A 15,919-nucleotide genomic window follows, 5' to 3' on the forward strand; every position below is an offset into this window, starting at 1 on the left:
ATATCAATATTATTATTATATCTGTGCACATATTTTGACATATGTCACTAATGTCTAAATATTAGCTCTGGATTCTAAATTTTTTGTCCAGAAAATTTAGTACTACGTTTTAACAAAAACAATAATTAAATTAAGTTTATCTGGATACCCTTGAGTTTTCATTAAAATATTTATTTGCAAAACAATATTGATACAAATCTTATATAATATTTTAAAAAAATCTAATAGGATACAAATAGGTAGGATTACATTTATTATCTTCAATAATAACTTACATTGATCACATCACTATACTATTATAGAATAATATAAATGTCATAAATCAAAGTGTCATTTGCTCGTATTCTCGAATATTTCTATATTTCACTCGGGTCAAGTGAAGTGTATGTATTTGTACAGTACATTATACTGTACGATCTATAGTGCTTCAATAAATTGTAGTGGAACCTTGAAATAATGTGCGAACGTATGTCCTATTGTGTTTAGATACAACGTTTCGGTGATACAGTGATAATACGTTTTGAGTTCACATTATTCCGTGAAACTAGTGACGTGATAAAACATGGTATGTGGTTCTTGACAGTGGTAAATTGTTTATTTATTTATGTAACTGGCTGCGTAGAGTTTGTGTGAAAGTGTTTTTATTGTTGCAGAATCAAACGCGCGGTGATATTGAACCGATGTCGCACCTTAGGGTCATTCTTCCGGCCCCAATGGACACCAATATGCCACCTCCCTTTCTAAGTAAGTTCGAGTATTCAATGTCAAGAATCATAAGGAGTGATTTAAAAATCATCTAGAAACATTTCAAATACTTGTTATTTCAACTGTTTTTACAAAGTAATTAATAATATGTTATGTACATAATATAGGGAATACTAAAAATCAATAGTCAAATTTCAGTACACAAAATGATTTCTAATAGGAGAATGAGCTATGTAAAGTAGTCACTGTAGCATACATACATAAGTACCAACACATTGAAAAAAAATACAGCTATAGTTCATTTCATAGATCTATTGATAATAATTAATTGGCATAATAATTAATTCATTAAAATTATACTTTCAAGTTAGTGTACATTATTATGATTTTTGTTATTTTGGTCTGACAAGAGCTAGATCAGACTTGTAAAGCACAACATTGCATACTCACATTTATCTATACTTCTATACTAATATTATAAAGAGGAAAACTTTGTTTGTTTGTTTGACTATAATGAATAGGCTCAAAAACTACTGGACCGATTTTAAAAATTCTATCACCATTCGAAAGCTACATTATCCATGAGTAACTTTGGCTATATTTTATATGAAATATATTTGATAAATAGATGTTGAGGCAGTACAAAGTTTGTCGGGTCAGCTAGTCTTTAATATTATCATGACTAGCTTAAAACATAATCAGAATTGATATTTACTATATTAATGATAATTCCTTTTTTAAAATCATATCTGACATATCATATCACATTATTACATATACCCAATATATAATAATCTGTGATTTTCACTTATCTAATCTGTTACACTCATAAATCATTCATTCTCTTCCTCTCTCAAACATGATTCATGTGTGAGTCAATACAAAATTGTAATTCATAAAAAATATATTCACTATTTGTTTATGTCTTATCTCTCATGAAAGTAGATACAATAATATGTAGAATTGTAACTGTATGTGTGTTATTTTACCAATACCGGTTTCTATGCTCATTGTTCTCATTGGCTTGCTATAACATAAACAGTCTTGAATGAAATGACTGATACATTCTCAAAAAAAAAAAACAAATTGCACCTCGAACATTCTTAAAAAATTGCAAAAGCTATACATGGTGATGATTGCCAGTGCTTACTACTTTTTAACCGACTTCAAAAAGGAGGTGGTTATCAATTCGGCCGGTATCTTTTTTTTTTTTTTTTATGTATGTACACCAATTACTCCGCCATTAGTGGACCGATTTTATTAATTCTTTTTTTTCAACTATTCTATTTATATAGAACTTTCATTAACTGGGGGCTGACAATCAGCCACTACAGTATACAGTGTAGTAAATGTAGTATTGTTAGTGTAGGTTTCACAGGAAGCACCTTTTTTCAACTATTGAATGTCGGTCTATTTACAGTGACTAGCAGATTAAAGACACTAGTTTACATGCATGCTAAGTATTAGGAGTTATGTATAAAATATATTAAATACAAATCCATGTCATAATCTTAGTGTTTTCTTTATCTATAGTCTGATACTATGGTTTCCTGGGTCATACATATCATCATCATCATCATCATCATCAACCCATTATTGTCCCACTGCTGGGCATGGGTCTCCTCTCAGAATGAGAAGGATTAGGCCATAGTCCACCGCGCTGGCCAAGTGCGTATTGGTAGACTTCACTTACCTTTTAAGTTTTTTTTTTATTTTTTTTTTTTTTATAAATCTCTCAGGTACTCGTATGCAGGTTTCCTCACGATATTTTCCTTCACCGTTTAAGCAAGTGATAATTAATTTTTAATACGCACATAAATTTGAAAATCAGAGGTGCGTGCCTGGGATTTGAACCTCGGACCCCTCAATCGAGAGGCCGCGTTTCTTAACCACTAGGCTATCACTGCTTACAAAGACTACATATGTGTCTGACTAGAAATCGAATTTGGGGTTGTTATCCGTACAATAATAATAACATATGGTCCACATAAACTTTGTATAAAGTTTTGTAAACATTGTCTCATTCCACACACATTCTATGTTTATTCAGGTTGCAAGATTATAATGTATGCTAGATATTAAGCATAATATTTTAATTTAAAGCCTCTGTTCTAAAAACTTGTTTTTGTAATTGTAGGCTAAATTGGCTATATTATTATTTTAAAATTAGCAACTTTAATGAAAATGGTGTACTTGATTTTGTTGCCAATTTTTTTAAATGTAGCCAGATTTGCCTACAATTTGAATTGTACAGTTTTACCTTGGGTCTAAAATTTAACTAAACTAACATAACTCAACCATAAGCCTTCAATGCACATTCTTTCATATACCCATTACTGTCTCACTATTGGCCACTGGTCTCCTCTCAGAGAAAGCGGAGTTTAGAATATAGTCCATCATACTTGCCAAGTGACTAGACTAGACTTGACTTTGCACAAATATATTGATGTGTCTATTGAGGTAATCATTATAATGTTTTCATTCAACATTTTTTTTTCAATCATCAAAGGCTTACAGCCTGGAATTGGAGCCTCAAACCCTCTAATCTAAAGGCTGAGTTTCAAACCAGTAGACTATCACTGCTTTTCAGATATTACTAGTACTATTAACGTCATCCAATCTGAATCGGTATGACAATTTATGATTAATAATTTATATACATTTATGAAGCAATTTATAAGTCAATATTTATGTTTGTTACAGGCAGTATAAATGATATACCGCCACCACAAGCTGACTTCTCGGCTCCGCCTCCATATGACATCGCTGCTAACTCCAAGCTCCCCACATATGAGGAAGTGCAGCGCGAGAAGCAGCTGGAGGGCGAGGGGCCACAACCGGTGAGGTTTATTTATTTTTATATCATAAGTTTTGAAGGTTAGGAACCTTATGTGGTTCAATTCTTGAGGGGCCCATCACTTTGTACCCAACTTTGTACCCAATTACAGCAGTATTTAGCGCTGATTTGACATACTTTTCCGAGGCGTTCCAGATAAGTCCTGAGGAGTAGCGGCGCATCTGTGGCTGACCTCAGGTAGGATATTTAATCCTATCTGGGATTGATTACAGATCAGCGGCAGTAGCCACTTACCATTAGGTAAACTGCATGCTTGTCTGCTACTTCTATATTATAAAAAAAGACACCACTGGTACAGCTATTTCTGCCTAATAACAGCAGTGTTCAGTGCTGATGTGGTAACCCTCAGGAGTAGCAAATAATGTTAGGATCTTCACCTTATCTCAGCTGGGCTTGATTGCAGATGTGCATGGGCGGCAATAGTCGCTTACAGTCCCCGCCAAACTGCTAGTCCGCTCTGAAGTTGTTGCGAGCAGGTGTAGTCATACAATTTGCTATGGCGACGCGATTCATTTCTTTATTCAGAGTGGACTACCAGTTATACGCGGACTATAAAATAAAGTGAACTGCATGCTTGTTCTCTACTTTACTGTCATTAAAAAAACGTTTTAAATGGGATGGGTACACTTTGAGATTATTCTGAAGATTGGATCAGTGCATTTCAGAGATTGTTTATAAAAAATGCAATTATTTTTGTCAATATTCTTCCTGAATGCTTTATAATCTGCCTTATTATTCTCATATATCTAAGTATACTTTTTATACATAGTTATACTGTTAAGATTTGGTATAGTTGTGGAAGGTAAATGCTTAATTAAGATAAGCAACAATTAAAAAATATAATATTATTGGAAAATTAATCTTTTCTGTTTTCGAACACTAACTTAATTCGATATATCGAAATGTTTTATAAACATAAAAATAAATATTATAAAAATAAAAACAGTGAATAAAAATAGGAATTTATGTTTAAATAAGTACCTATATCTAACAAATCAACTAAACTACTCTGCTACAAAGATATAATTCATATTTTTAGACCCATAATTTCATGAAAATATCTATTAAAAACATATATACGGTCGAATTGAGAAACCTCCTCCTTTTTGAAGTTGGTTAAAAAATAGGTATATCATATCTTTTTAAATTCTTTAGTTTCACTCGAATATAACATACAACAACTAGAAATAGCAGATAGAAACATCTATATCACTGTTTACTACATTTTATCAGTTAAGGTTCTTATTATATGTATGTACCGACGATAACATGTTCACGTGAACAATAGAGATTAATACATAGTAACTTATCTTAATCCTAACCACTTTGCGCTTTTTACTAGGAATTTTTACACATTTATAGTGCGCGCAAAACTGCTAGTCGGTTATGCATTTCTTGCGAGCAGGTATAGTCCTACAATTAGCTATGGCGACTGGATTCATTTCTATATTCAGAGCGGACCAGCAGTTTTACTCGGACTATAACACTAATGACGTTTAAATTGGTTAAACCCTTTGTGGTTCAACGCCGGATGCACCACCGCCAGACTTTTTTCTGCCTAATAACAACAGTCATCAGCGCTGCTGTGTTCCGGTTTGTAGGGTGTGGTAAGGGAGACATACTTTTCCAAGGAGTTTTAACTTATTCCTCAAGGGTACGTTGGTATATATTGGCATTTGTACCCGACTTCGGTAGGATTCTAATCTGATCTTGGGTTGATTACAAATGTGCATGGGCGGGAGTTACTACCCTTTACACCACAAACATATTGGCATATTATCCCTGCCTTCGAAAGTAAATATCACTATGATAATCACTTACAAATAACTAAGAATAATGAACAATGGAACTATTTTAAGTTAAGTGCATAATTCTCAGGGTAAGCGAAACGGCTCCTCGTCTCAGTAAACATCAAGGCATTGCATCCATTTAGTATTGCGACTTGCATAAATTGTTACGCGGATATCTACAGATAGATACGTTATTGATATATCCGTGGTGATTTATAGAGATATTTTAATTACAACCTTCGAATACTTGACACGTTTTACCTAGACATTTCTACGCGATTTTATCATAATGCTACGGCCATACACTACCAGTAGGAGAAATAGCGAGGAAAGAAGGCAGTGTGAACGAAGTGTGGATGCGTTACTCGTTATGGTCTAGGTACTTGTCTTGCCGCTCGTCCTGCCCGGCGCTTTTAGCGCGAGTCAAAAGAATGAAGAATGCATGTAAAGTATATAGGAGTGTGTGGCAAGAAGAGCAGTGGAAAGAGCATAATCCATTACTGTTTCACCACTGGGTACGGTATCCTGAATTATATAAAAATACTAGCTGACCCGGCAAACGTTGTGTTGCCATATAAATAAGAAAATGTTAAGGTTGAACAACCATTATCACTTAGGGGTATTAAAAATAGATAGTAGCCGATTCTCAGACATACTGAATATGCATATAAAATTTGGTGAAAATCGGTAAAGCCGTTTCGGAGGACTACGGTAACTAACATTGTGACACGAGAATTTTATATATAAGATACCTAGTTTTCATATTGAACTGTAGGAAAAAACCTATCTCGATGTAACGTATTACACGAACAAAATTCTGGGAAAACCTAAATAAGATCTATATTTTAATTATCACTTTCCGGACTTTTTGAAGTTGGTAAACTGCTTCGTAGTTCTCCTCCGGGACTATCGCCACACTTGTTTCTACCTAAGCTACTCTGAAGGCACCACCGCCGCTATTTGCTGCAAACAGCAGTGTAGCGCGTTGCCGTGTTCTGATTTCAAACGTGTGGTAAGTGGTAAGAGAGACATTATCCCAGGCGACATTAAACTTAACCCACAATAATTATGGTAGCTATATAGCTGTGGCCGATCTCAAATGGGACTCTTAATTCTATCTGAGCTTGAGTACAGATTACCAGCAGGTGGACTGTATGCTCTTTTGTTAATATTATAAAAAGAATAAATCCTACAAACGACTTTTCTCCCTACGTTCTGAAGAAACTTACATATTATGTTGTACATATAAATGGAACAAAAGGAAAATACATCTATATAACCTTTTGCAAAGAATACTCGTGATATAATGTTTAATAGATTGTTGATAGTTTCTTAAGTCAACAAGATACAAGATATGACTCGCGTTCGGTGGCGTCGATACTGTTTAGCAATTTCACAACACTCGCCCGTAAAATATTATATAAGAAACATATTCTTATCTATGTCATATATGTATAACATGATTGATTTGAACACAAAATTGTTTTTAGAGAATCTCTATTTTAATTCGGGACTTAGTCTAAGGTTCCTAGGTGAAACTATATTCCACACTCATAGTCATACCTACATCAAATTGCCAAGTCTCATGGATGCTAAACATAAATATAGACAAAGACAGAAACAAAAATAACCAAATTATGACCAGGAATCTAAATTTGTTAACCTGGCCAGGGATGAACCCGGAACTCTTTACATGTTATCATTGTGACAATAAATGCGGCCACTTGCTCAACAAACTTAATATGTCATATTTATTTTTGTTGTTTCAATGTTTAGGAATAGAATATGTACTAAATAGTAAACATTGATTTGTGCACGAATTTTTCAATGTGACGGTAGCAAAAGATCTCTTATGTGTTATCACAATAATATTTATTTGCTCTTATTTCCTAATTAATATTTCGAAATGAAAAGAGGAAATTGTAACGAGATAAGATGCCCTACATTTTGGTGTTATTTTTTGTTTAGTTTGTTAACTTATTGCCAGAAGAGATAAATGAAAGGCTAAAAGTTGTAAATAGAGTTCTAGATACGTTTAGGTGAACATATTTTTCTGATGATATGGATTACTCAGACATCATATTATACGGTCTATAGAAACCTTTCCTTTAGCTGACGTCATGACACCCTTGCTCATTAGAAACGTAATAGGAGCCTAAAAATGTACAATTTTACACATTATATCATTGAGATTATTTTAAAATATGCCATTTTTGAGCATTCCCCCACAACTGGAGGAGGCCTGGATTATAATCCATGTTGAAGGTTTTTAACAGTGGTAGAACGGCTATGGTTCGACTGGAGAAGTACCACCTGTACACCTATTTACAAAGTAAAGCAGCTCTTACATCTACATTGTTCCACCAAAATGGTGGAAGGGTGTGGATGCCGGTTTACCTACATATATAAGGCAAGCCTACTTACCTTCATTATCTTACTCTTCATTAGTGGCTACTGTGATTGAGTTCAGATAGAACCCCTTTCCTATACGGCGTTGGTTACAGATAGCATATTTTTCATTAATATAACATGATGTTCATATTCTTCCAGATCCCACCACCAGGCCACCCGACATTCGCGGCGTTCGTGACTGTGGAGCCGACGGAGGCGACTGCGGAGCAGCTCGATCCTGAGAACAGTCTGCTTGGAACTGATCTTATGTTCCTCACTTCGTTCTTCAGTAAGTATCTACAACATGGTTTAGTCCTTCGTGGCTCACTTTAGACGGCTTTGGAGTCGCCAAGTTCGTCTAAATTTTAACAGGTTAAACCCAATTTGTGTGTTCTTTGTACAACCGTAAGCGCGTTAATTTCTTTTGACAAGTTACAATGTCAATGTTATAGTTACAATGTCAATGTGATGACGGATCACAATCTTAAATTGTGTGCTGATGTAGCGAAAGAAATCTAAGTCTATGTGATGAACTAACAAAGATCTAGCGAAGCGAGGTGATCATTCCAGAAGAGCGGCCGTGCTCTAATAGTCTCATTTCGTGTATAAAACTTCGATAGTGTGATTCAAAGTACGGATGCGTATGCGTATGGAAGTATCCATGCGTATGGAGCTTTATATATTACTAAAGTGATATAAAAATATCCACGATTAAGACATAGGTAATAACGAAACTATTTGTATCTCTTTTTGTCAACACCTAATTGTTCCCGCAATCCACAACTACGCACTAGACATTTAAAATAAACATTGTAATTTCTAGCTGCCTACTAATCTAAACTGTTTATCCCCAGTGGCATTCCTGTTTAACTGGATCGGATTCTTGCTGCTCATGTGCTTCTGTCACACCGTGGCGAGTCGCTACGGTGCGTTGGCCGGCTTTGGACTGTCCCTGGCGAAGTGGACCCTCATCGTGAAGCACTCCACCGAGCTCGCCTCACACGAGAACTCGTGGCTCTGGTGGCTTATTATGGCTTTTGGTATGTTACTTTTCTTAAGAATATAAAATTAAAACTGCGCCAACTATGTTCATACCATTAGTGCTTGGCACGTAATATTGACGTACATTCACTTTTCCGAGGCATTCCAACTTACTCATCTGCGGTAGCGGTGCATCTAAGGCCGACCTCAAGTAGGAATCGAATCTTATCTGAGATTGATTACAGATGTCCATGAGCGGCAGAAGTCATTTACCATGAGGGGGATTTTATACATGTATATTCATTATTTTCTATTAAAGAGTGGATGCTGTAGGTGACATATATCTTACGTATATATTATTATATCAATATTTTATATATTTGAACTTTACACAATATTTATTTTATCATATTTATTATATGTACGTTCATCTACACAAACACTCCTCACTCACCATACACATTATTCAGTCATTCATCACACGAAACATATAAAACACATTAAATATAAATAATCGACAGACATCGCCGGGTCGATCGGTAGTTTAGTACGAGCGCACGGAGGATCCTTTGTTTTACATAACGGGATCTTTGCCCACGCGCATGCAGCGATCGCAGCGCCACCAGTCGGAACCTAGCCGTCGTATATATCGCCCGCGCCGCTCGTATGCGCGCCCGGACTCCCGCGAATATAAAATACGTAGTAATTCTACAGATGCCGGCTAAGATATTTTTGAGGAGACATTCCTAGCTATCTAGGACTTCATTTCATTTATATCTGTGATCGCCTACATTAAGAAACCCTGTTGTTTGTGAAGTTGGCAGATGTCCATTAGAGGTAGTGACCACTTACCACCCGTTGGACATTGTCTTTGTTCGCTACTTCAAATTCAGAAGACAACTTTTAATTATGCTTTATAAATTATCACTATACTTCTTTCTTACGATTCGGTGTATTAAATAGTAAATATTCTTTGATTTTTTCAGGCATATTAATCTGCGTTCGTGCCGTCATTCAGTACCTGAATATCAAGCGCGGGTGGCGTCTGCTCTCGGGGACGGCCCAGGAGCGACTGCTGTTCTTCTACTAACTTTATCGTGCTTCTATTTCACTTCTACCCGCACATACCCGCAATGTGTGAAAAGGATGGATATATGTTTGTTAATTCGTGCGTTGTACGAATTCAATCGGTAAATGTTTTGAGGCTATTCTGAAGCACTGTTTGTCTTAAAATGAATTTCGATTCCTTAGTCTTAGATGTTAGATGAAGGATAATATTATGAAGCAATTTGCTTGAATATGCTATAGAGTAAGTTGGGGTAATATAGGCTGGGGGTAAATGCCTTATGAATCAAATTGCAGACTACTTTTGGCCATTTTTTTCCAAGTATGCAATATGACACTTAAAAAATGAAACCGATTTGAATGGTACGATTTAGTCCAGCGCAGAAATTACCCCAAGTTACTATAAATGGTCATTCTCTTGTCATAGTTGTGTAACATCAATATGAAGCTATAAACACCATATTATAAATTATTCCGAAAATAAAAAAATGCTTTTAGAAAATTCAGTGAGAAAATACCAATGATGTGTACAAATTGTTGATAATAATCAAAAGTTTTAAAAAGATAAAATATATTAGACGTAAAACGCTTATTGTGGGTAGCTCGAAACTAGTTGGTGTTTGAATATTCTTGTTTACATATTAGGAAGGACGAAAAGTTTTAAAAATTTTGTTTGCTTCCTACAAACGTTTATTAAAGAATGAGTAATTACAAGAAATAAATGCTAATCAACGAAATAATTTTATAATACTTTTCATACTGAAAACAGTACGCTTTCTACACTACACTCACAGCCCCACACAAGGATTCCCTGTGTCGTGGGTGCCATGGACACACACATAGACAAATACATAAACACCCAGACCCAGAAACAGAAATCGTAATTCATCATTTAGATATCTGTCTGTCCGGGGATCGAACCTGAAACCCTCTGCGGGTCAGACCGGTATGGTGACCGCTCCGCCACGCGGGTCGTCAAAAGTCCTAGTAGTTGAAAATCGGCCTCTGGGTCGAGGGGTCTGGGAATTGAATCCCACCTTGAACCTCATAGATTCGAGGCCACCTCTGATGTACGAAATTTAGAATACTCTTCGGTTTTCCTAATACTTGGGTGAGCAAACGATTTCTTGCTCATAATAAACATATTATTCAGCTGTTATATAGCTTTCTTTTATGATTGAAAGGATCGGATTAGGTTACGCGTCTATAAAAATAATATTTTCAATCGATCTGAGATGCATTGAAACTGTAATTAATTTTCCAAAAAAGTCAATTTCCCAAAAATATACAAAATTAGAATCATTTATTTTAGCGTGAGTTTTCATAAAGGTGTATTTTTTAACTCTCATTATGTTGCAAGTGTATATTATCATTATATAGTTACAAATAAATAAAAATCTCTTGACTTAATGATTGTGTTATTTTAGAAATTATAGAAGACTTCATTTCCACATAATATAATTCCAATTACAATTGAATTTGCACAAGTAACTTTAGTTAATAATACAATATACACGAACTGTATAAATTGTGTAAAATATTATAAAATTGTTTTAAATTTTGTTTTGTTTATTAAGAGATATTATTTCTTTTCATAGAAGTAGTGGAATAGACTTCTAATTGGTATAGTCCGCGTAAAACTGCTAGTCCGCTCTGAATATAGAAATGAATCGCGCCGCCATAGCAAATTGTATGACTACAGCTGTTCGCAACAACTTCAGAGCGGACAGCAGTTTGGCGTGGACTATAAAAAATTACATTGGACACGTAAAAACCTAGAACTCAGGTTTCAAGGTTCGATCCTTGGTCAAGTAGATGTCTAGATCCTTAATTTAGACATTCGCCTTAATTATGAGTGAGTTGCGAATGACGAACCTACACGTAGTAGTCTTGAGTCATATCTTAGTCATCAGAAGTGGCAACATGGTAAAAAGGTAAAAGTTCTAAATCAGTTCTTATATTATATTTATTTGTTTCCATGCTACCTGTATTTTTGGATAGTTATTCGGACGGAAACAACATCTGGTTCAATCGTTTTGAACCTGATAAGTTCAAAATTGATTACTCATTAGAAGTCTATTTCGTTCCTTCGTCTTTGTTTAATTGTGACTTTATATTTAGTTATAAGATAGTTAAACTATATTTTACTTTATTAACATAAATAAAAAATATATCATTTTCATGTGTAAATATTATGTTATGGATTATTTTAGTGTGTTGTGGAATTATTTTTGTGGGTGCTTTTCTCTTGATTTATTGTATTCTTATATAACTGGCACATTTTTCTTATAAAACTATATTGAAATTAATTAATATTTTCAATATAATATGCATATTTTATTAACTAAAACATTATCTTAAATACAAGATACAAGTCAAATATTACACAAATTTTATTTCATCAATTTTAGTTTAAAACTAAAGCGATAATTGAAGGTTATGCTTGGCTTAAATCATTGTTTCTCAAATTAGATCGCATCCCCCAAGGAATGCAATGAATATTAAAGTTTATTAAGTAAAGACAAAAGAGTATTTAAAAATAAAGGTAGCATCGACTCAAGCCTAGGGTATAATGGTAGGGGATAATGTAAAGTTTGAGAAACAATGGTTTTAGTCACAAATATACATCCAAACATATGCGAAAATACTTCAATATGAATCTTTTATAATACTAATAATTTGAATTTGAATGAATCAACAGGGTTTAAATTGTCTGTAATGACTACAATACAATAATATCGTTGAATGAAAAAGGTTTAGCTGTGAATTGTTATGTATCGAGATGGAATTAAATTTTTCACCAATAAATTAGCACTAAATTTTAAAATGTATCTAGATGTAGCACCCAAAAACTAACATTAGTGCAATAATGTTCTAGTTCTCAGAGTTACTAGTAGAGTTATAGATGTATTGTACCTACTTTGGTTTATCCTTAAATCGGCTACAGACTCACCCGAGAAGTCTCGCCGAGAAATTACGCGAGAACCGAGAAGGCATCTACACTCATGCGACCTTCTCATTCGTATTCTCGACCGTCATTCAGAACGGACATCAATGCAGCGGCTTTACCTACACAACAACATACAATGTTACGGTCGCACTGAGACCGAAGGAGAATGTGATACCGTTCCCTTTTCCCGCCTGAGAAACCTTTTGAAGCGGACAAAATACCGACACCGATCGGAGAACAGGCGAGCGCGAGAACGAGAAGGCAAGAAAGTGAACACATTCACGCTTCTCGGGGGTTCTTGGGAGTTCTCGGCGTGAGTCTGAAACCGGCGTTAGACTAAGCGTGTCACTTCACTTTTAGTGTCTAGTTATCTAGATATCGCATCATTAATAATAAGTTGCGTATATTATATGAATAGTGTTCTGCACGTAACTTATTAGCCGTCATTTATTTGTAAATTGGTTTCGTGTTGAGTAAACAATATTAAAATAAGTATATGAGCGAGGACAATTCCGTTACGGTAAAATTATTCAATATTCCACAGATGTATTATTGTATGTGTCAGCTGCATATGCCTGTATGAATTTGACAATATCTTTCACATTGACATTACATAACGTCAAGTCAATATGCGTTGAATGCCTGCGTAAACGCATGCATAAAAGTTATTTTTATCCACTCATAAGCCCTGTGGGTTATGAATTCATGCACTACAAACCTTTGGCGACTCACTTTGTTATTAGTAGGTTTTTGAATGGACATGAACGAAAGTAGAATGGTATTGCATGTAGATTCCATTGATTTTACTATGTAACGAGTATATAATTCATGAAATGCGTATAATTCATATAATTCATGATTTTTTTTTTAATTACTCTATTGCCGATATCACGTACTCACGTACCATGTAACTGGGTTGAAATATCGGTAATTAAGAAATTAAAAAAAATACCCGTTACATACTAAAATGACTTCATTCCGCAATAATTTTAGTCCAAAATCATAGATCCCATTAAGGCATCGCAAACAATGTAGCGCAAAAGAACGATATAATACCTACATATGCTATCGTATTATGTAAACAGTTGTTTACTTTTTTTGTAAACTAAAGCAAAGTAAAATAAAACACACTGCAGCAATACTAACCAAATTGTTACAATTGCTCAATTATTTTTTTATTACTAGTAAATAAACCACGTAAATACCAACTATGTTCTTGCCTTTTTTTAAGCACCTGTTGGACCCCATTGAAAATATTTTGAAACATACTCTTTACAAATTATAAATATTATTGAATTAGACAAGCATAGGAGCTTTTGCAAATTATTTTTGATCAACAAGTTAAGCGTTAATGCTTAAGAAAAGTCAGGCTTACTGGAAGTCAGATGTATGACCAAATCCATAAATCGCTTTTCCATACTGTATGTGCACTACCACACCATCACATAGACCTCCGCTAAGAAATAAAAGTTTTTCTAAAGTCACCATGTTTGAATATTCATGTTCTTTTCGTAACTTATTAATAACTTCAAAGAGAGACGCTTTTCCTAGTGCTTCTAAATAATATTGTACTCTGGACACTTCCTACAACATCCACAGAAATAAAGGTTGATATAGAATATCAATTACATATTTCTAGGACAAGTAGTCCTACTGTAAATAACTACTTGATTCTCCGCTGTTGCCTGTCGAACTTGTGGATAACTTAGGTTTACGTAAGCTCAACAAATATTTTGAGTGTTGTGTGGAATATTTTTCTTTAAATACTTAATAGGAAAGCCACGTGCTAGTATTTCGTCTTACGACTATTACAAAGAAGTTTTTAATGTTATAAACACGATCCATAAACGATTTGTCCCACAGAAAACTGGCAAAGGACAGGCAATTTATTTTTTCATGTTATAGAATACAAAATTACTTTATCCGACAACCCTTGGTTGATTCTCTTATAAGATCATGCGCAATAAAATCGGTAAAAACCGCAATATTTTAGAAATGAGGTAATTTTGTAATAAATCTAAAGATTGGCAAATGTTGGTTTTTGGTGGGACAGACCTTTTTGCCAGTGTTATCATTGCACATTATGTACGAGGTTGTTTAGATGATATTTTGCTATGTATACATTTATTTTGTATAACAATAAATTGTCAACGTTATCGTAAAGACAAAAATAAATTATAATTCAACTCTATTAAGCTTTTTATTTTAATCCTATTATAAAATGGCTACACACAAAATTAAGTGAAGAAAATAGAAAAAACATTACCTATAATTTGCATCTGTGCAAAGTGCTTTGAATGTACCTACTATTAAAAATATAATCTGTAAGCTTCATTTACTTATATTATATGGTACATGTTGCTGGCCACCTCTTTGTTTGTCTTGGAATATCATGAGATATTTAAGATAAGATTAAAGACAGTCACAGAAATGATTATTTAACATTGTAGACTCATACGAATCTCTGAAATGATTTGAATTAACGCCGTGGAAAGATTTAACGGTTTTTTTTTTGTTTTATACGACGTATAGTAATAACGCCTGAAACTTTGGATAACATTCAATCCTGTTTGGGGTTGATTATGAATGTCCGTAATCCAACTCTTCACATGAATAAAATGCGACTTAAAATTATATTTGTACGCCATTTATGGCAGAATGAGCGAAAATTCTTGACTGTAACACCAATGTATACCTTATTCTACAAATAAAGACTTTGTATTTGAAAAATACATTTTATCTGTATGCTCATTACATCTAAGCACCCGCCTAGATGATAATATACCTACCCATATTATGCACCTACTAATATTATAATTTCCACCTAGCGTGCTACATTATTACTTACATAACGGTCGGATGGTTGGTCTGTTATGACTTACACGTAAGCTTTATCAATAGGTACTTAACCGGCAGAGCTTTTAGCTAATGAAGGTCAGATATTGTTATAAAAGGAAGTTATATTTAATCTACGAGTTTTAGTATGTAATTATTACAAAGCTTGAGGGACTTTTTAAAATGTCATAAATTACAGAAAAAAATTAACTTGAGATTGAGAAAACTCAGATAATTATTTATCAATGGGTTAAAGTTACGACTAAGTTTGTACCTATAATACTTTTTTACCTTTTAAAAATTTTCAGCGCGATTAAAGCTTTGACACAGTACAAATTATAGATC

The 15,919-nt window shown here is 34.1% G+C and overlaps 1 protein-coding gene across 1 annotated transcript; it reads left to right on the forward strand.

The window, feature by feature from the left end:
* The first annotated feature begins 307 nt into the window (after positions 1 to 307).
* On the forward strand, positions 308 to 14,930 carry Ndfip (Nedd4 family interacting protein). Its single transcript, XM_073089540.1, has 6 exons — positions 308 to 565; positions 654 to 744; positions 3,409 to 3,545; positions 7,903 to 8,032; positions 8,598 to 8,783; positions 9,711 to 14,930. Exons 1-6 carry the CDS (start codon positions 563 to 565, stop codon positions 9,812 to 9,814), a joined length of 651 nt encoding a protein of 216 aa, XP_072945641.1. The 5' UTR covers positions 308 to 562; the 3' UTR covers positions 9,815 to 14,930.
* Positions 14,931 to 15,919: the final 989 nt, after the last annotated feature.

This window comes from Epargyreus clarus, unplaced genomic scaffold, assembly GCF_041222505.1.
Source record: "Epargyreus clarus isolate Ecla_fem2 unplaced genomic scaffold, WU_Ecla_fem_2.2 ptg000029l, whole genome shotgun sequence".
NCBI lineage: Eukaryota > Metazoa > Arthropoda > Insecta > Lepidoptera > Hesperiidae > Epargyreus > Epargyreus clarus.